Consider the following 22,335-nt stretch of genomic DNA (forward strand, 5'->3'; position numbering starts at 1 on the left):
TATATTCAGTATTTACAAATTTGAGAGTTTTAGCAAACTAATGTCTCAACTCTGGAATATTGGGAATCATTATAATTTTGTTTATAAACACAAGGAAATCTGAAATCACCACATATGGTTCTGTTTGTGATGTATTGAATGTTTCACAACAGCATATTGATTTTTGTGACAAGGGGAGAAAAAACTTTACAAGCCATGACATCACATATTGATGGAAGAGATACTTTATCTAGTTCCATGCATTTCCATAGACTATGTATTGTCAAAGGCTTTCATGGCTGGAATCACTAGGTTCTTGTAGGTTTTTTCGGGCTATAGGGCCATGTTCTAGAGTCATTTCTCCTGACGTTTCGCCTGCATCTATGGCAAGCATCTCACTACCTCTGAGGATGCTTGCCATAGATGCAGGCGAAACGTCAGGAGAAATGCCTCTAGAACATGGCCCTATAGCCCGAAAAAACCTACAAGAACCTAATTTCCATAGACTTTTAACAAAGAGTGCAATAATCCATCCCAATGCACTGCAAGTTTATATTTAAAACATTGGGTATCAGAACTATAGTTCTATAGTTGAAGTTAAGACTCAGTTTTCAAATTTGCAAACTCAACTTTTCATTTCTCAGGAGAACCTTGGCTCCAAGTAATTAATCTGTCAATCTGTGAACTAGAACATCAGAGCACATGCATTTTGTTTACCTTTGTGGTACATGCCAAGAACGATAAACAACCCAGGTTATTGAAGTAATATGGTTACAGTGAGAAATTTGCATTACAAATTCACAAGCTTATTTATTTATTTCATTTATTTCTTGAATTGATTTCCTGCCCTTTTCTCAAAATGGGATGGCAGATTACAAAATCAGGAGCTATGGACTACAAACGAACAAAGTTGAATGTAAAGTTTAGAATCAATGTTTTGAATTTTAAGAGGTTTTTTGGCTTTGTTTTTGTTTTTTTTGGTCAGTAACCAAGTATGAGGCCCTTTCCTTCAGTTAAAAGTACACAACATTATAATAATTCATTAATTTTACTGTTCCAAAATGCATGGCTTCTCACTGATCCTTTACCTTGAAAGATAATTTACTTTCAGTTACTCAACACTCTTGATGGCATCTCCAAGATAATTGTGATCCCTTGCAAAAAGAAAAATTCCTTTGATGTGTCAGAGGCAGAAATCCATTGCTTTCACTGTATGCCAATCAAATATGGGTTTTGGGAAGCTCTTTTCCCAACTGTCATATATTGAGCAACATGGGAAGCAGTCACTGCCTTAATGAAAAACTCTATTATATTAATGGTGAAATGAATTCAAAAGAGTTATTTATGTGGTCAAGTAAGCCACTTTTTTGTGGCTTCGAACATGTCTATCTTTATGTTCTAAATGATACAGTTAAAATCCTTGAACTTGGGGAGGTGGGCTGTGCCATTTGCTTCCGTTTTTCCATCCTTGCTACCAGGCCTGTAGCGAGGGGGTGGATTTAGGGGTTCAACCCCCCCCCCCGAAATGTTTCAGATTTTTTTAAAAAAACCTGGTTTACTCATGAATTTTAACTGGTTAACCAAATCTTCATGCTAAGTCTATGAGATGCAAAAAATTAGAGTCCCTCCAGAACTGCAAGCACTATTTCAAGCAAATATTGACAATTTATTCACACTGTCATTACTTGCAGCAATAGCCGATGTAGCGAAGCAACCAAGTTGGCGGGGGGGGGGGGTGTTGAATGGTCTCATTAAGGAGGCCAGACTTGGTGGAGGTGGTTGACAGGGGCAGAGCTGCAGACTATTGAAGGCTGCTTTGCCCCCTGCTGTGCTCTTTGCTTCAGCATGAGCTAGGAGGCAAGTTTCAACCCCCCCCCCGCGAAATTTTCACACACACCCCGAAAATTTCAACCCCTCCCGAAAAATTTTTCTGGCTATGGCCCTGCTTGCTACCTTGCTGTTTGTGTGCCCCCACAACCAAGGAAACATCCAGGCTCCTAAAAATGTCAAAGGAAGCCCAAACTAAGACAAGTCAAACCCGCATTTAGGACTACAGGAGAGCTGACTTCCAAAAAAATGAAGGAAATACTGAGCAGCATCCCATGGACTCAGATACTAAAAGACAAGGGAGTTACAGATGGATGGGAGTTTTTCAAGAATGAAATACTCAAGGCGCAATTGCAAACAGTGCAACAAAGAGAGAGAAAAACAGGAGAAGTGCAAAGAAGCCAGAATGGGTGTCCAAAGAATTTCTAACTATGCTAAGACTCAAAAGAGACATGCACAAGAAGTGGAAAAAGGGAGAAATCACCAAAGAAGAATTCAAACAAATAGCCAACTCCTGTAGGGAAAAGGTACGCAAGGCTAAAGCACAAAACAAGCTCAGACTTGCCATTAAAAACAATAAAAAGGGCTTCTTTTCATATGTCAGTAGGAAAAGGAGGAACAAGGAGGTGATAGGGCCTCTTTGAGGAGAAGATGGGGCAATGCTGACAGGGGATAGGGAAAAGACAGAACTACTTAATGCCTTCTTTGCCTCTGTTTTCTCACAAAAAGAAAGTCCACTCAGCAAGATGGAGTGGGTGAGAGATTAGAGGACATCCAACCTCAAATTGGGAAACAAGTCATGCAGGAATTCTTCAGGGCGGTTATACATGCTGGGTCGTTGCAAATTTGGCAGTATTATGTCCAGCACAAGAATAATGCTTGGTCAAAATTTCAAGTCCATATTTTCGTCTGCATGGAAATTGTTGCAGTCTGAATATTGGTCAAAATTTGTTGTGACACATTTTGAGGCACACTTTGAGTCAACTTGTTTGGCTGGATTTTGCATCCAAAATGTTAACATTCATTTCATCAGAATCAGCAGAAAAAAACTGTACAGGATTTCAATTTACTAGCAATTCTTATGCATTTAGTTTCATTTTTATTAGACCCCAAAATAGCATTTTGTTAAATGTCTTGTGCACACTGAATGACTACCCTTCAGATAAGGGGGTTTGGTCAGCAACTATTGCCGTTAGAGACCTCAAATTTTGGGAAATGTAGTTTAACACCTGACTGGCACTACAGATAAAATTTGAACACAATTGGAGACATGGTGGTGGGAAAGTTTAGATCACGTGGCATGGAATGACCTCATACAACAATAAAGAGTTCCTAGACGAAGACTAGATAATAAAGACTAATAAAGAATTTCAGATTAATATTGATCTCTCGTCCTCCATCTTTTAACAGATGGACACCAGAAGCAACTTGTAGTTTCTCAAACTACAGTTCAATGAGTTCTCTTCAAACACAAGTCTTGTCACACAAGGAAATTATTTATGCCATTGATAAATCTGAAAGTTTATGCTACAATAATATTTCAGATGTGGCAGTTTCTTAATGTTCTCATTGCACTGCTTAAAAAAATACACTATGAGCCTGTATCCACAGAGAATACATTTCTGGGCTTTGTGTGGATATGTGTAGCTTTAGATAATATAATAATCTTTATCATTATTGAACCCTATTGAAATAAAGCACTTCTGGTTCAAGAATCCTCACATTGGAGGATCTTGAAAATACCTAGAAAGGACATATTTTATCCTATGTGAAAAATGAAATTGCATGTGCTGGTACTGAAGTTATGGAGGCTATATATACAGTTGTCCCTCCACATTTGTGGTTTTGACTTTTGCAGGTTTAATTATTCGGGCATTTTATTTTAAATTTTCTCTACAAATCTCTGGAGAGAACACCTTTAGTGTGAATCTGTAGCCAGCTTCCTCTAGTCATGCAGGAGGATGTTAGAAATTTCTAGGGAGAACACTTCACAGCATCTCTAGGTCCACCGATGCAATTGCTTGGAAGATCTAGAGATTCCTATGTTCAGCTTCCAGAGGAGATTGGCCATAGAATTGTGCTGAAAGACGCTGCTAGAGAGGTAAAATAAAAAAGCATTTTTTGTGTGTTTTTGTACTTTCATGGGGGTCCTGTGTCCTAACTCTAGTGAATCTGGAGGGCTGACTGAACTGTAATCAACTTTAGAGTCACAGAGTTTTTATGAAGCCGCATCCCAACTGGCCAAAAGTCGTTGGATATGCTGGGAGGTGTTCCTGCTAGGCTTGGGCGATCCAGTTCGTTAATTTTGTAATTCGTTATTAATTCGTATTTGAATTAGCTTACGATCCAATATCGAGCCATGCAGGAATAGTGTGAGGAGTAATTAAGAATCGAAACAATTTTTCCAATTTTCGTAATTATTTTCGTAATTTCGTAATTATATTTTATAATATACAATTATAATATAATATATAATATAATAATATAATAATAATATAATGTACATTATATATTATATTACATTACATTATTATAATACTATTATATTATAGTATTGTATATTATATTATTATATTATATATTATATTACTATATTATTATTATATTATATTATATTATAATTGTATATTATAATATAATATATGTAATATATTATAATATAATATACAATTATAATATAATAGAATATATTATATATATTATATATATAATAATATAATATAATATTATATAATATAATATTATATATAAAATATAATATACAATTATATAATATAATATAATAATATTATAATATAATATAATATACAACAATATAATATAATCATATTATAATGATATAATATAATATAATATAATATAATATAATATAATATAGTTGTTGTTTGTTTTATCACACCAACAGTCAACAACAGAGGGAGAGGGAAGCTTCAGAAGTTCCCCCTTTCCCGTTTGGAGGTTTTTTTTAGCATATTGTGCAATCGCGTCCGCCATTAACGAATTGATTCATAATTTTACGAAATTTCGTATATTTTGAAATTTTTTAAAGTAACATTTCGGAATTCTTTAAAAAAATGAAACGCAAGGGCCCCCTAAAAACGAAACGAGTTTAGAACCAAATTTTTCCGTGGTTACCCAAGCCTAGTTCCTGCATATATTGGGATTTTTTAAAAAACAAAAACAAAAACAAACAAACATGCTACTGTCCTGTTCTATTTCTCGTGAATTTCCAGGACTGCCCAAGACTTTTAAAACCCAGGGCAAGGGTAAATCTCGACCTTTTAGATGGTTTTTAATCTGTTTGATTGATTTATATGTATTTTAATTGATTATACGTTTATATTGCTTTATATTTTGATGTGTTTTATTGTTTATCTGTACAGCATGAAATTTTTGCCAGATTTGTAAGTTGCCTTGAGTCCTCTCCAGAGTCAAGAAAGGTGGGGTAAAAATGGAGTAAATAAATAAATGAATGCTTTTTTCTAGTGTCTCAGTTACCTCTGCATTTCTGACCATTTCCACTAAATGGATACATCTTTGTCATGGAAGTTTTCCTCTTACTTTTCTTCCCTTGTTATTTATTTATTTACGATATTTATAGCCCACCTTTCTCAACCATACGGCGACTCAAGGCGAGTTACAGATTGGCACGTTTCAATGAACAAACGGACAAACGATTCAATGCTATGTGTAATGATTCTTACCTAATAGGCCAGAATAGAATAATAAAATCATAGAATCAAAGAGTTGGAAGAGACCTCATGGGCCATCCAGTCCAACCCCCCTGCCAAGAAGCAGGAATATTGCATTCAAATCACCCCTGACAGATGGCCATCCAGAAGCCTGGAAAGACAGTAGGGCATACCTCCATTTTGAGAGTGTCTGCCAGTAAAGCAGCCATCTTGAGGGAGGATAGTTAGAAGATGGGAGGAGTTGGAGGTCTCCTGGGATTGGCTAAAGCTGAGGAGAAGGAGGCAAGTCTTGGCAGGGAAAAGATTTCAGCTTCTGAGAGAGAGAGGAAATTTGGGAACTGAAGGGAGAAGAGGTGGTTTGGAGGCTGGGTATTTCTGAGAGTGTTTTGTGTCAGGGCAGGGCTGAATAGTTGACAAGAAAGGTCAGGAAGCACCCTGATTACTTGTGGGGGACAACACGAGGGATTTGCTCTCTAGTTTGAGTAAGTTAGCTGTAAGGACTCTGGGGAGAGTTAGCTAATTACTCAGAAGACAGCCTGGGATAGGTTAGTCAAGAACTCATTGCTATTTCACTGAAGTAGAGTGAGGGATTTTGTTTGTAACCAGTAGCTATATCTGTGAGATTAGCTCTGTTTGTTTCCAAGTCTAGAAACTCTTTTTAAGCAACCATTAAGATATAGTGCTATAGTAACAAGTCAAGCGTTTGTGCCTCTCAAAAGAAGTCGTCAGTTGTCTGTTTTTATAAATAAATATTTACTCTGTCTGACTTTTAAGAAGCCTCTATCATTACTTATTCCATCGGTAATCCTTGAGTAGAATTTCCAGTCAGTTCAACATCCTGTAGTCACTGATGTCATCTTGTTAAAATCGTTTTCCAGTAACATTGTCTGGCCATTCCACGTTCATCATTCATAGTTTCATGTTATCTATTCCGCTGCATTCTCAAAAGCTTGCTCAAAGAGCCAAGTTTTTACCATTTTTTTGGAAAGTCAGGAGGAAGGGGGATGATCTAATATCCCTGGGGAGGGAGTTCCATAGCCAGGGGGCCACCACTGAGAAGGCCCTGTCCCTCTTCCCTGCCAATTGTGCTTGCGATGCAGGCAGGATCGAGAGCAGGGCCTCCCCAGATGATCTTAAGCTCCTAGGTGGTTCATAAGGAGATATACATTCGGATAGGTAAGCTGGGCAGGAACAGTTTAGGACCTTATAGGCTAAAGCCAGCACTTTGAATTGTGCCCTGAAGCAAATTGGCAGTCAGTGGAGCTGACGCAACAGAAGAGTAATGTGCTCCCTGAGCACTGCTCCTGTTAGTAACCTTGCTGTAACATTGTTACATTTCGGGTTACCAGATGGAACATTTTTCTTTTTCTTTCTTCCTTTTTGTTCATTTTTGTAGTGCTAAAGACAGGCAGACATTTGAATTTTTTCCTCAAATTACATTTAGAGCTTACTTATTAACCCTTGTTCCTTAAAGAACAAAAGAATTTTTTGACCTTACACTAGAGGTTGTACTAATTATGCAATAATTACAAGTCAAACACTTTCAGGAATGTTTACTAATCCAGAAATATTATTATAAGGAGGAAAGAATAAAAGGAAACTACTGCATATATGCATGTGCAGAATTTTTAAAAGGCATCTTTAAACAATCACAGAAGGAAATAATCGGGACGGTGATTTATGAAGGACACATACCGGAAACGAAGGGATGTCTTTGGTAATTAAAAGTATTTGAGCCTGGAGCCAACTTTCCTACTTGCAGAATTGATAATTGCATGAAGGCAAATGTCCGAATAGAGTTTTACAGCATATTGGTTCCAAATGAAAACGGTTAATTTAACCAATTCGACTAATTCATTGATTGGATGATCCTCTTATCAATACATAGCTTGACATAAGTGTTCTCGTGTGACAACTATTTTCTTTTATTATTTTCTACTTGTTTCATCAGTGGAGGAATTGTTTTCCCCAACTTTGAAAAATCTCTGTTATGTTTCCTATTAAATCTTACTTTTGTCCATTCTTCCCAGAATGGCTAGGCCAGCAAGAAGGAAGAATTCCCTGGAGCCATGGATGATTGCCTTGATTGTCCTAGCAGTGTTGGTGGTCTTAGCCATTATCATCGGATTGGTTGTATATTTTTTGGTGTATGGTGAGTGCATCCATTATTATCAGTCTTTTTGACTTCAGTCCCTCTCTATTTTCAAATCCTTCAGCAAACAACAAAGAAGGTAGGCTTTGCCCTAGGATATAGTCTAGGGAAAACTAGGACAACAATCATTTTCTAAAAGGAGTCCTGTTGTTGTTCATTCGTTCAGTGACCTCATGGACCAGTCCACGCCAGCGCTCCCTGTCGGCCGTCACCACCCCCAGCTCCTTCAAGGTCAGTCCAGTCGCTTCAAGGATGCCATCCATCGATCTTGCCCTTGGTCGCCCCCTCTTCCTTTTGCCTTCCACTTTCCCCAGCATCATTGTCTTCTCTAGGCTTTGCTGTATCCTCATGATGTGGCCAAAGTACTTCAACTTTGTCCTAGTGGCCACTATTTTTCACAAGGTCTGCTGTTGGGTATGGTTGTTCATTCCCACTGGTTAATTTCAGGCAGGGCTAGGGAAAAATCATGAACTGAAACTTTGAGCAACTGCTACCAGTCCAAATGGATAATACTGGGCCAGACTGAACAATGGTCTGATTCAGTATAAGGCAGCTTCCTATATTCTCTACATGGGGCTGCCCTTGAAAACGGCCCTTGAAAACAGCCCAGAAATTCCAGATGGTCCAACGGGTGGCAGCCAGATTGTTAACTGGGGCTCCTTACAGGGAGCGGTCAACCCTCCTGTTCAAGGAGCTCCACTGGCTGACGTTCATTTACTGGACCCAATTCAGGGTGCAGGTTCTTACCTACAAAGCCCTGAATGCCTACCTGCGTGACCGCATCTCCATATACGAACCCACACGATCCCTTCGATCATCCGAAGAGGCCCTGCTCTCAATTCCACCAGCCTCGCAGGCGTGATTGGTGGGGACGAGAGAGAGGGCCTTTTCGGTGGTGGCCCCTCGACTCTGGTGGTGGCCCCTCGACTCCCTAAAGACATCAGACAGGCCCCAACTCTGGCAGTCTTCACGAGGAGCTTGAAGACGTGGCTGTTCCAGTGTGCCTTCCCGGAATAATGATCCCATAGCACTTTGTCCTCCAAAGCACTTTACATTTCTTTAGGTCTGCTCGTATGCCCTTCCACAAACACCACTATCTCCTTTTCATCCATGTCTCAGCATCACTTCCAATTTTAATTCTACATTTGGCCTTCCCACTGTTTTTAATTGTGTGCTGTCTGTCTTATTGATAATGTTGCATATTTTATTGTCTATGTTTTTTATTATAATTATTTGTGTTGTTGTATTGTTGTATTTGGGCTCGGCCTCATGTAAGCCGAACCGAATCCCTTGGGGAGATGGTAGCGGGGTACAAATAAAATATTTATTATTATTATTATTATTATTATTATTATTATTAAGCCAGAGCACTGGAATTTCAAGACCTTGAGACCTGACACCTCTAAGCCCCTTCTCATCTCCATTTCATCAACCCAAGATCTCCAGCTGTTCTGGCATCGGATTTTGTTTGTTGTCTGGGATGGGAGGAAGACAGCATGGAACATGCAAATTTTAGATGCCCTTCCTCCTATTACATAAATGTGTAACCACTGTGTTATAGGGTTGCAATTTGTCTTGCTTCTGATAGTGGATCCTCCAAAACAGAGGGACCTTTCAAATGACACAATTATGGGTTGTTGTAGGTTTTTCTGGGCTATATGGCCATGTTCTAGAGGCATTTTCTCCTGACGTTTTGCCTGCATCTATGGCAAGCATCCTCAGAGGTAGTGAGGATGTGAGGTAGTGAGGATGGCAAGCATCCTCAGAGGTAGTGAGGATGTGAGGTAGTGAGGATGTGAGGCATCCTCAGAGGTAGTGAGGTAGGATCCTCACTACCTCTGAGGATGCTTGCCATAGATGCAAGTGAAATGTCAGGAGAAAATGCCTCTAGAACATGGCCATATAGCCTGGAAAAACCTATAAAAACCCAGTGATTCCAGCCATGAAAGCCTTCAACAATATATTGACACACTTGACACACTTGAACTGGAATTACTTGACACACTTGAACTGGAATTATGATTCCACTTGAACTGCTGTATTTTATGAGATCCTGATGCTTGTTGACTGCTGAGGCAACCAGTGTAGCTCTCTGGCTGAGAATTCGAAAACAATGTTAAACGTGGATTTCAATGTAATTTGTGTTGAATTACATTTGTGTAACTCAAAAGAGATCCCAAAGCACTGTGCATCTCTGTCAATGGCAACTTAACTATGTCACAATCTTGCAAATCAGCTGGCTGGGAGTCAGCTGCATTAAGATCACTACTGACCAAAAGGTCATGAGTTTGAAGCCAGCCCGGGTCGGAGTGAGCTTCCAACCAATTTGTATAGCTTGCTGTCAACCTTTGCAGCCCGAAAGACAGTTGCATCTGTCAAGCTGGAGATCTTGCAAAGATACAGAATGGGGGACGCCTGGCTCGAGAGCAGTACGTGTGAAAAAGATCTTGGAGTCCTCGTGGACAACAAGTTAAATATGAGCCAACAATGTGATGTGGTGGCAAAAAAAGCCAATGGGATTTTGGCCTGCATCAATAGGAGCATAGTGTCTAGATCTAGGGAAGTCATGCTACCCCTCTATTCTGTTTTGGTTAGACCACATCTGGAATATTGTGTCTAATTCTGGGCACCACAATTCAAGAGAGATATTGACAAGCTGGAATGTGTCCAGAGGAGAGCGACTAAAATGATAAAAGGTCTGGAGAACAAGCCCTATGAGGAGCGGCTTAAGGAGCTGGGCATGTTTAGCCTGAAGAAGAGAAGGCTGAGAGAAGATAGGATAGCCATGCATAAATATGTGAGAGGAAGCCACAGGGAGGAGGGAGCAAGCTTGTTTTCTGCTTCCCTGGAGACTAGGATGCGGAACAATGGCTTCAAACTACAAGAGAGGAGATTCCTGCTTCTTGGCAGGGGGTTGGACTGGATGGCCCATGAGGTCTCTTCCAACTCTTTGATTTTATGATTCTATGATTTAGGTACTGCTTATGCGGGGAGGCTAATTTACGATGCCATAAAAATCTCCAGCAAGCATGCAAAGAATGAGGAAGCACTTCATCAGTGTCACAAATGGACGGTGAAGCAACAGCTCCCCTGGTGGCCTGAATACCCTCATGAAAAAGCTGGAATGTTAAATAGCTTCTGTGTGTCTGCCTATATATGTTGTGTGTCTATGGCATTGAATGCTCCCCATGTATATGTACATTGTAATGCGCCCTGAGTCCCCTGCAGGGTGAGAAGGGCGGAATATAAATACCGCACATAATAATAATAATAATAATAATAATAATAATAATAATAAAGATTCAAAAGGAAAATATAGGCATCATTAATTTTTTAAATTTCTCTTCTCTCTATGCAGACCAAAGACTGTTCTTTTACAATGCTTCCTTTAGAATCAATAATGTACCATACAATCGTGGCTTTGAAAAACAGACTTCAGAAGAATTTAGAGATCTGAGTGCAACCATTGAGAATTTGGTAAGTGAGAATGGTTTGTGCTTCTGCACTCTAAACTGGAGATAGGATGCTTTTAGAAAACAATAATAATAATAATAATAATAATAATAATAATAAAAACAAAATCTTGCAATCATGACTATGAGGGGGCATGGGACAGGGAAGCATAGAAACATAGAATCAAAGAGTTGGAAGAGACCTCATGGGCCATCCAGTCCAACCCCCTGCCAAGAAGCAGGAATATTGCATTCAAATCACCCCTGACAGATGGCCATCCAGCCTCTGTTTAAAAGCTTCCAAAGAAGGAGCCTCTACCACACTTCGAGGCAGAGAGTTCCACTGCTGAACAGCTCTCACAGTCAGGAAGTTCTTCCTCATGTTCAGATGGAATCTCCTTTGGGAATCGTCTTCTTTAATGAAGTGGTTCATTGTGTTCAATTTATAAGGAAAATGGATAATATATTCATCCACATCACACACAATGTACTTTTGTTCATTTCTATCGCAAACCTCTGCATTCTGAGCTATCACATGAGCAAGAGCAGTCCCCTCCTATACCGCTCCCCCACTTTTTAATTTAAAAAGGGGAAACCTTGGAATTGAGGAAGTCCAGAATCTGGGTTTTAAAAAAAGCAGAAGATATAGGTAAAGGTAGGTAGTCCCCTGACATTAAGTCCAGTCATGTCTGACTCTGGGGTGTGGTGCTCATCTCCATTTCTAAGCCGAAGAGCCAGCATTGTCCGTAGACACCTCCAAGGTCATGTGGCCGGCATGACTGCATGGAGCGCCGTTACCTTCTCGCCGGAGTGGTACCTATTGATCTACTCACATTTGCATGTTTTCGAACTGCTAGGCTGGCAGTAATAAAATGGTAATATATCCAAATGGCTTAATTCCTTAAAAATGTTTTTTAAAATTGTCATAAAAGTATCATGCAAGAGAATTAATGGCGAGAAAAGGAACATCGAGGCACATTTTGAGATGGCCCAAAGTAGGCCCGTAGCCAGGATTTTGTTTCGGGGGGAGCTGAGTTTGATTCGGGGGGGGGGGGGGGGGGGGGCTGAGTCTGAGTGAAAGAGGATCTACCCTAGCAAACCTTTTGTATCATTACCCCAATACCCCCATGCATATGGGATATATTGAGCATGGTGATCAGATCATGATATGAATAAACATAACAGTTTAAATAATATACCAGTAAGGCCTTCTCGCGGACCACCATGAGAATTTCGGGGGGAGGGGGGAGGGCTGAAGCACCCTAAGCCCCCCCCCCCCCCCCGCTACATGCCTGGCCCAAAGGAATTCCCACACTTTGACGTCACTGCAATGATTTAACACAGAGAAATCTGACATTGCCCATTGACTTTAAAAATCAATGCCTTTAACCGTTTTTGCATGACTCAGGACCTCTGAAGATGACTGCTCCCTAACTCCAAAACCTCAATTTCTACACATTTTTAAAACAGTTTAAAGAAGGCGTCTCATCGGGAATCTCCAGAAGTAGCCTGGGTCTGTCTTTAAACTGTTTTTAAAGTGTGTAGAATATTTGATTAAATATTTAGGTCCAGCAGGGGGAGCCAGGTACCAAATAATGGGGGCATGCACTTAAAATTAAGAAAGTTATTCTTATTGCTACCAAGTAGCAACAGTAAGAACTGACCATGGAACAACAGACTGGTTCAAGATTGGGAAAGGCGTACGGCAAGGTTGCATACTCTCACCCAACCTTTTTAACCTGTATGCAGAACACATCATGCGATATGCGGGGCTTGATGAATGCAAAGCTGGGGTAAAAATTGCTGGAAGAAACATTAACAACCTCAGATATGCAGATGACACCACTCTGATGGCCGAAAGTGAGGAGGAGCTGAGGAGCCTTCTAATCAAGGTGAAAGAAGAAAGTGCAAAAGCCGGGATGCAGCTAAACATCAAAAAAACCAAGATTATGGCAACAAGAATGATTGACAACTGGGAAATAGAGGGAGAAAACGTGGAGGCCGTGACAGACTTTGTATTTCTAGGTGCAAAGATTACTGCAGATGCAGACTGTGGCCAGGAAATCAGAAGTCGCTTACTTCTTGGGAGGAGAGCAATGTCCAGTCTCGATAAAATAGTAAAGAGTAGAGACGTCAGACTGGCAACAAAGATCCGCCTAGTCAAAGCCATGGTATTCCCTGTAGTAACCTACGGATGTGAGAGCTGGACCTTAGGGAAGGCTGAGCAAAGGAAGATCGATGCTTTTAAGCTGTGGTGTTGGAGGAAAGTTCTGAGAGTGCCTTGGACTGCGAGAAGATCCAACCAGTCCATCCTCCAGGAAATACAGCCCGGCTGGTCACTGGAGGGAAGGATACTAGAGACAAAGTTGAAGTACTTTGGCCACATCATGAGGAGACAGCAAAGCCTGGAGAAGACAATTATGCTGGAGAAAGTGGAAGAAAGTGGAAGGCAAAAGGAAGAGGGGCCGACCAAGGGCAAGATGGATGGATGGCATCCTTGAAGTGACTGGACTGACCTTGAAGGAGCTGGGGGTGGTGACGGCCGACAGGGAGCTCTGGCGTGGGCTGGTCCATGAGGTCACGAAGAGTCGGAGACGACTGAACGAATGAACAACAACAACAAATTCTTATTGCAAGAATTTTCTTTTCAGTACTCAAAATTATTATTTCAGAAGCAAATTGAGGGTACCGTTATAATTATTTTTATAATTATTATCAAATTGGGAGGGATAGCCAATACTCCAAAGGACAGGAGCAGAATTCAAAATGATCTTGACAGATTAGAGAAATGGGCCAAAACTAACAAAATGAAGTTCAACAGGGACAAATTCAAGATACTCCACTTAGGCAGAAAAAACGAAATGCAAAGATACAAAATTGGGGACGTCTCGCTCGAGAGCAGTACGTGTGAAAAGGATCTTGGAGTCCTCGTGGAAAACAAGTTAAACATGAGCCAACAATGTGATGTGGCGGCAAAAAAAAGCCAATGGGATTTTGGCCTGCATCAATAGGAGCATAGTGTCTAGATCTAGGGAAGTCATGCTACCCCTCAATTCCGATTTGGTTAGACCATTGTGTCCAATTCTGGGCAGCACAATTCAAGAGAGATATTGACAAGCTGGAATGTGTCCAGAGGAGGGCGACTAAAATGATCAAGGTCTGGAGAACAAGTCCTATGAGGAGCGGCTTAACGAGCTGGGCATGTTTAGCCTGAAGAAGAGAAGGCTGAGAGGAGATATGATAACCATGTATAAATATGTGAAAGGAAGTCACAGGGAGGAGGGAGTAAGCTTGTTTTCTGCTTCCTTGGAGACTAGGACGCGGAACAATGGCTTCAAACTACAAGAGAGGAGATTCCATCTGAACATGAGGAAGAACTTCCTGACTGTGAGAGCCGTTCAGCAGTGGAACTCTCTGCCCCGGAGTGTGGTGGAGGCTCCTTCTTTGGAAGCTTTTAAACAGAGGCTGGATGGCCATCTGTCAGGGGTGATTTGAATGCAATATTCCTGCTTCTTGGCAGGGGGTTGGACTGGATGGCCCTTGAGGTCTCTTCCAACTCTTTGATTCCATGATTCTAAGATTTATTTATTTACTATGCTTGGTGGTTTACAAAACGGCACAATTCAATGCCCACAACAGTACAAAAATAATTTAAACATTAAAAACATTTAATACAGGTAAAAATTCATTACAATTAACATCAGTAACACAATAAAAACCATAAGTCCTCCGCATTTCATTACGAGTCATTATCCAGTCATGTTGTCCAACCGTTCCGAGATCAGAGTTTAATAGCTATACTACGTTTGGAAAGGCCTGCTCATAGAGCCAGGTTTTAACTTTTTGCGAAACATTAAGAGGGTGTGGGCTGATCTAATGTCACTGGGGAGGGCATTCCACAACCAAGGAGCCACCGCTGAGAAGGCCCTATTCCTCGTCCCCGCCAATCGAGCCTGTGAAGATGGCAGGGCCGAGAGCAGGGCCTCCCCAGAAGATCTTAAATTCCTACAGGGTTTGTAAGGAGAGATACGTTCGGACAGGTAAGCAGGGCCAGAACCGTTTTATAACTTCGTTTGTATTTTAAAACACAAAGTTATAAAACTGGGGATTTTACTAAATGTCCTTTTACCAGAAGCTGGCCACTTTGAATACCTCTGGTGTCGCTGTAACGTTCTCCTTTGTGCACGTGGCAGGGCTCAGTCTGCATTGTAGTAGGTGGTCTTTGGTTTGCTCTTATCCACACTCGCGTATTGTGGACTCCACTTTGTAAACCCATTTCTGAAGATTGGCTCTGCACCTCGTGGTACCAGAGCACAGTCTGTTCAGCGCCTTCCAAGTTGCCCAGTCTCCTGTGTGCCTGGGGGGAGTCTCTCATCCGGTATCAACTATGGATTGAAATTCTGGGTTTTAGCCTGCCACTTTTGGACTCTCACTTGCTGAGGTGTTTCTACGAGTATCTCTGTAGATCTTAGAAAGCTATTTATTAATTTAAGGCATTGGCGTTCTGGCTGATATCTGAACAGAGGGTGTGCTGGTGATATCACTGACTTGGTCTTTTCATTATTGGCTGCTACTTATTTTATTTTATTTATTTACTGCGCTTATAGACCGCAGTTCTCAGCCCAAAGGCGACTCATTGCGGTGTACAACATGGAAACAGGTGCAAAATTACAAAATTACAAGTGTAAAAAATCCACAATTCATCATTAGCATTATCAAAAAGACATCTTATCAAAACATCAACATCAACATTAATACAAAATCCATTCCGAGTCGTCTCATCATCAAACCCACAATACTTCCTGATGTTACTACTTCAGGTGTTGCAATACCAGCTAAACAGTATAATTTCTCTAGTGGTGTCGGCCCTAGGCATCCTGTGATAATGCAGCATGTCTCAAGAAGAGCCATATCTACTGTTTTACTGTGTGAGATGTGTTCCACACTGGGGAAGCGTACCCAGCAACAGAGTAGCAAAGCACAAGGGCAGGTGTCTTCACTGTGTCTGGTTGCGATTCCCAGGTTGTGTCAGTCAGCATTCATATGATATCATTTCTAGCACCCACTTTTTGCTTGATAATCAAGCAGTGCTTCTTTTAAGTCAGAGCACGGCCTATGGTAACTTCCAGGTATTTTAGTGTGCTGCAGTGCTCTGGTGGGGTTACTTCCCAGGTAATCCTCAGTGCTCGAGATGCTTGTCTGTTCTTAAGGTGAAGAGCACATGTCTGCATTTTAGATGGATTAAGAATCAGCTGGTTTACCCTATAATAGGCAGTAAGAGCACCTAAGAGTTAGGGGAGCTTCTGTTCAACCATTTCAAAGCTCCCTGCTTGAGTGGTGATGGCACGGTCATCAGCATAGATGAAACTCTCTGTCCCTTCTGGCAGTGGCTGATCATTCGTGTATATGTTAAACATTTATGGAGCAAGCACAATCCCCTGAGACAGGTCGTTCTTCTGTTTTTGCCATCTGCTTCTCTGGCCCTAGAACTCAACAAAAAAGCTCCTGTTTTGTAGCAGATTTCCTATGAAGCGGGTAAGGTGGTAGTCCTTTGTGATATTATAATTTTTTCTCAGGAGAATGTGATGACTTACAGTATCATAAGCTGTTGACAGGTCTATGCAAGATACTCCACTTTGGCAGGAAAAACGAAATGCAAAGATACAAAATGGGGGACAATGCCTGGCTCGAGCGCAGTGTGTATGAAAAAGATCTTGGAGTCCTCGTGGACAACAAGTTAAACATGAGCCAACAATGTGATGTGGCAGCAAAAAAAGCCAATGGGATTTTGGCCTGCATCAATAGGAGCATAGTGTCTAGATCTAGGGAAGTCATGCTACCCCTCCATTCCGCTTTGGTTAGACCAAACCTGGAATATTGTGTCCAATTCTGGGCACCACAATTCAAAAGAGATATTGACAAGCTGGAATGTGTCCAGAGGAGGGCGACTAAAATGATCAAGGGTCTGGAGAACAAGCCCTATGAGGAGCGGCTTAAGGAGCTGGGCATGTTTAGCCTGAAGAAGAGAAAGCTGAGAGGAGATATGATAGCCATGTATAAATATGTGAGAGGAAGCCACAGGGAGGAGGGAGCAAGCTTGTTTTCTGCTTCCGTGGAGACTAGGACACGGAACAATGGCTTCAAACTACAAGAGAGGAGATTCCATCAGAACACGAGTAATGGATGGCCATCTGTCAGGGGCTGGATGGCCATCTGTCAGGGGTGATTTGAATGCAACATTCCTGATTCTTGGCAGGGGGTTGGACTGGATGGCCCATGAGGTCTCTTCCAACTCTTTGATTCTATGATTCTATGAAAACAGCTCCTGAAATCTACTGCCTTTCAAAACCATCTTCTAAGTGCTGAATCAAGTTCAAAACTTGTGATGTGCAACTTTTGCCTTCTCTGAAACCGGATTGCTGTGGAATCGTACATGGGTCTATTTTTTTCCATAATTCTAGCAATATAAGTCTCTCCAGAACTTTGTAAAGATGGCACAACAAGGAGTACTCGAACTGAGCTCATAGTTCAGTTATACAAAAGTTCAGTTTTGGACCTCTTCCTTCTATCCCAAACTTTCTACCACCCCAGCATGGACATTTAGAACACACCACATGGAAATGATGACAGACACACACATCTTTTTGGTGAATGTTAAACTATTGGAAGCCTGTAACTCTAATTGCCAGAACTTCACAGTTTTTGTGGATCATCTTCAGGCAGGAGATGTGGGTGCAAATTCTCCAGTTTTGGTGGACTGTGCTCCAGATAAGAAGAAAGTGCTGTGTGCAAATCTCCAGCTCATCTACCAAGAAGCAGCTTGCTATAGATCCCAGAGAGGTCTATATACTATCATTTGAAATTCTATTTCCCACATTTACAAGTGAGTGGTTTGTGGTTCCAGAGATATCGCAATTTCAAAATACATCCATCTTTTTGGAACGCCTTCTATTTCTTTCTTCAAGGAGGATAGAGCAGTGACATCACTAGAGTTGCTATGTCACCACCACATCACATGAGGTGAATTTAGTGTCCTAACCCAGGGCTGGGCAACCACGGAAAAATTTGTTTCTAAACTCGATTCGTTTTTAGGGGGTTTTTGCGTTTCGATTTTTAAAAGAATTCCGAAATTTTTCTTTAAAAAAGTTCGAAATTTATGAAATTTCGGAAATTATGAAACAATTATGAAACAATTACGAATCGATTATGAATCGATTCGTTAATGGCGGACGCGACCGCGCAATACGCTAAAAAAACCTCCAAATGGGACAGGGGGAACTTCTGAAGCTTCCCTCTCCCTCTGTTGTTGACTGTTGGTGTGATAATTATATATTTTTTTCACTGATAAAACAAACAACTATAAAACTTGCAGCAGACATGCGGAAATAATAACGAAACGATTTCGAAACTATTTCGAAACTATTTCGAAACTATTACGAAACAATTACGAAATGAATTGAAAAATTCGTTTCAATTTTTAGTTGCTCCTGAATGGTTCAATATCACTTCGTTATAAAAAAAATAACGAATTAATAACGAATTACGAAATTAACGAACGAAACCGCCCAGCCCTAGTCCTAACATGCTGTCAGGATGCTTCCTCTTCAGAGTCCCAAGCTGCCAAATCACATGGCGTACGACAACTTCTACAAAGACAAGTATACACTGTTACAATAATACAAAAGTTTTGAATATCATTAAACATATATTTAGTTAAATGCATCAATATGAATCCAAAGCTAGGAAGCTATACAAACACAAATAAAGCCATTACTATACAATAAAACATGAGAATGTTGCATTCACAGTAAGAATAATTTTCTTTTTTCTCTCTTGAAAGATGAATTGACTCCTCTTTTGATACATAAGTTGTTCATATTTATTTACTAAGGATGAATAGACTTGACAAGCTGGAATGTGTCCAGAGGAGGGCGACTAAAATGATCAAGGGTCTGGAGAACAAGTCCTATGAGGAGCGGCTTAAGGAGCTGGGCATGTTTAGCCTGAAAAAGAGAAGGCTGAGAGGAGATAGGATAGCCATGCATAAATATGTGAGAGGAAGCCACAGAGAGGAGGGAGCAAGCTTGTTTTCTGCTTCACTGGAGACTAGGATGTGGAACAATGGCTTCAAACTACAAGAGAGGAGATTCCGTCTGAACATGAGGAAGAACTTCCTGACCGTGAGAGCCATTCAGCAGTGGAACTCTCTGCCCTGGACCGTGGAGGAGGCTTCTTCTTTGGAAGCTTTTAAACAGAGGCTGGATGGCCATCTGTCAGGGGTGATTTGAATGCAATATTCCTGCTTCTTGGCATGGGATTGGACTGGATGGCCCATGAGGTCTCTTCCAACTCTTTGATTCTATGACTCCAAATCCACAACCGGTTTCAACTCAAAAGAGTCTTTGTCAGGTGGTTGGGCACTTATTATAAAGCTCAACAATTGAGGAATGGAGTCTATTGTCTGTGTTGTTTTTCTGTGTTGTTTTTCTGAAAATGTGGATGTTCACAGATTCAGTATCCACAATTTCACTTACCTGTATGCCAATAGATATTCACTATGTGTAAGTGTTTGTAGGCCTATTTGGATCCTCTAGTTTGATTCCATGGAATGCTATTGCCTCTAGTATAGGGGAAAGCTTTGCAAACTAGTTATCAGCTGCAGTGTGTAGGTGTGCCATGCCTACATAAGGAGAGTCCATGTGAAATAAACTCTAAATAATATATTGTTAAAATTTAAGGAAAGGTTTTCATGATGTATGCTGTCACTGTGTCCCCATACATTTCATTATTAAAATGTATGTATGCATCTGTATCTCTTTTAAGGGGTTGTTTTAACCTTCAGTTTGTTAGTGTAACTGAATTACTGTGTCACAAAATGATGCATGTCTAAAACATATGTTCCCAACATGAAAGGTTTGGAAAGCTCTGATATAAAGCTTACTATTATTTATGATTTAATGTATCCATGTGGACTCTTGCAATATACCCCCCATAGATATAGTATATTTCTTTCTAGGAGGACTCTCCAAATATTAATTCAATGTCTTATTGTAGCAAAAAAATGTGTTTCAGCTAATCATCCTCTTAGCATTTAATAATCACAAGATAGTTTGATCTTCTTTGATTATTTATGGCTTTTCAGAGCCTGTAGATCAGGGGTCCTCAAACTAAGGCCCGGGGGCCGGATACGTCCCTCCAAGGTCATTTACCTGGCCCTCGTTCAGGGTCAACCTAAGTCTGAAGTGACTTGAAAGCACACAACAACAAGAATAATCCTATCTGATCAGCCAAAAGCTGCCCCACACTTCCCATTGGAATACTAATAAGCTTATATTTGTTAAAATTGTTCTTCATTTTAATTATTGTACTGTTTTTAAGTGTTAAGCAGAATTCAAAACGATCTTGACAGATTAGAGAGATGGGCCAAAACTAACAAAATGAAGTTCAACAGTGACAAATGCAAGATACTCCACTTTGGCAGAAAAAATGAAATGCAAAGATACAGAATGGGTGACACCTGGCTCGAGAGCAGTACGTGTGAAAAAGATCTTGGAGTCCTCGTGGACAACAAGTTAAACATGAGCCAACAATGTGATGTGGCGGCAAAAAAAGCCAATGGGATTTTGGCCTGCATCAATAGGAGCATAGTGTCTAGATCTAAGGAAGTCATGCTACCCCTCTATTCTGCTTTGGTTAGACCACATCTGGAATATTGTGTCCAATTCTGGGCACCACAATTCAAGAGAGATATTGACAAGCTGGAATGTTTTTCCAGAGGAGGGCGACTAAAATGATCAAGGATCTGGAGAACAAGCCCTATGAGGAGCTGCTTAGGGAACTGGGCATGTTTAGCCTGAAGAAGAGAAGGCTGAGAGGAGATATGATAGCCATGTATAAATATGTGAGAGGAAGCCACGGGGAGGAGGGAGCAAGCTTGTTTTCTGCTTCCTTGGAGACTACGACGCGGAACAATGGCTTCAAACTACAAGAGAGGAGATTCCATCTGAACATGAGGAGGAACTTCCTGACTGTGAGAGCCGTTCAGCAGTGGAACTCTCTGCCCCGGAGTGTGGTGGAGGCTCCTTCTTTGGAAGCTTTTAAGCAGAGGCTGGATGGCCATTTGTCAGGGGTGATTTGAATGCAATATTCCTGCTTCTTGGCAGGGGGTTGGACTGGATGGCCCATGAGGTCTCTTCCAACTCTTTGATTCTATGATTCTATGATTCTATGTTTTTTTTTTTTTTTGCACTACAAATAAGATATATGCATTGTGCATAGGAAATCATTCAATTTTTTTTTAAAATTATAATCCGGTCCTCCAACAGCTTGAGGGACTGTGATCTGGCCCTCTGTTTAAAAAGTTTGAAGACCTCTGCTGTAGATGGTACTGTAGTAACCTTTCATTAGAACAGTGTGGGAGGAACCCTCTACTTTCCACACCAGTAGTACTAATTTGGTGTAAAATGGAATGGTATATGGGCCAATTTCTCCACTCAGGTATTGCATGGCTCAGCTCCCATATGAGTCATTATGACTCATTCTTGCCAAGCCTATCATCTCAACAAGCTCGACTTCTTCCAGTCTCATTCAGGTGATTGCTATGTACAGTTTGTTATCATCTCAGCGGACCATCTCTATTTATTTAAAACATTTCTAGCTTGTCTTTTCTTAGAAGACTTCAAGGCAACAACATTTAAATAATAAATTATACAAAACAATTGAAAGGTAGAAGATTGAAAATGCAGGAATCTGAGGAAGGGCATGAAAGTCTACTAGAGATAGCACGGAACCCAAGTGTCATGTGATAACACGGATCAAGGAACATGAAAGGCACTGCAGACTACTTCAACCAGAGAAGTCAGCCATAGCAGAGCACTTGATGAACCAACCTGGACACAGCATTTTATTTGAGAACACAGAAATGCTGGACCACTCTCACAACCACCATGTCAGACTACACAGACAAGCCATTGAAATACACAAGCATGTGGACAATGTCAACAGAAAGGAGGAAACCATGAAAATGAACAAAATCTGGCTACCAGTACTAAAAAAACCTCTAAAATTGCGACAGCACAACGACAGAGAGGAAGCAGGCAGGGACATCTAATTACCTCTCAACAAAAGTTTGCTCCAGGTACAGTCAGCCCATTGTATGCTAATTAAGGTGGTCAGTTGAAACATTCACACCTAGCTCCAGCAGACAAGAGTCCTTTGTCTCACCCTGGTCATT

General features: G+C 40.8%; 1 protein-coding gene across 1 annotated transcript in view; it reads left to right on the plus strand.

The window, feature by feature from the left end:
- The window catches only part of LOC132778449 (transmembrane protease serine 11E-like), a 92,354-nt gene that overhangs the window by 43,549 nt on the left and 26,470 nt on the right, over positions 1 to 22,335 (plus strand). Inside the window, exons 3-4 of the mRNA XM_060781399.2 lie at positions 7,529 to 7,650; positions 11,009 to 11,127. Coding sequence (XP_060637382.2) covers positions 7,530 to 7,650; positions 11,009 to 11,127 — 240 coding nt within the window. The 5' untranslated portion in view covers position 7,529. The remainder of the gene's footprint in view (positions 1 to 7,528; positions 7,651 to 11,008; positions 11,128 to 22,335) is intronic.

The sequence above is a fragment of the Anolis sagrei genome, chromosome 6 (assembly GCF_037176765.1).
Source record: "Anolis sagrei isolate rAnoSag1 chromosome 6, rAnoSag1.mat, whole genome shotgun sequence".
NCBI lineage: Eukaryota > Metazoa > Chordata > Lepidosauria > Squamata > Dactyloidae > Anolis > Anolis sagrei.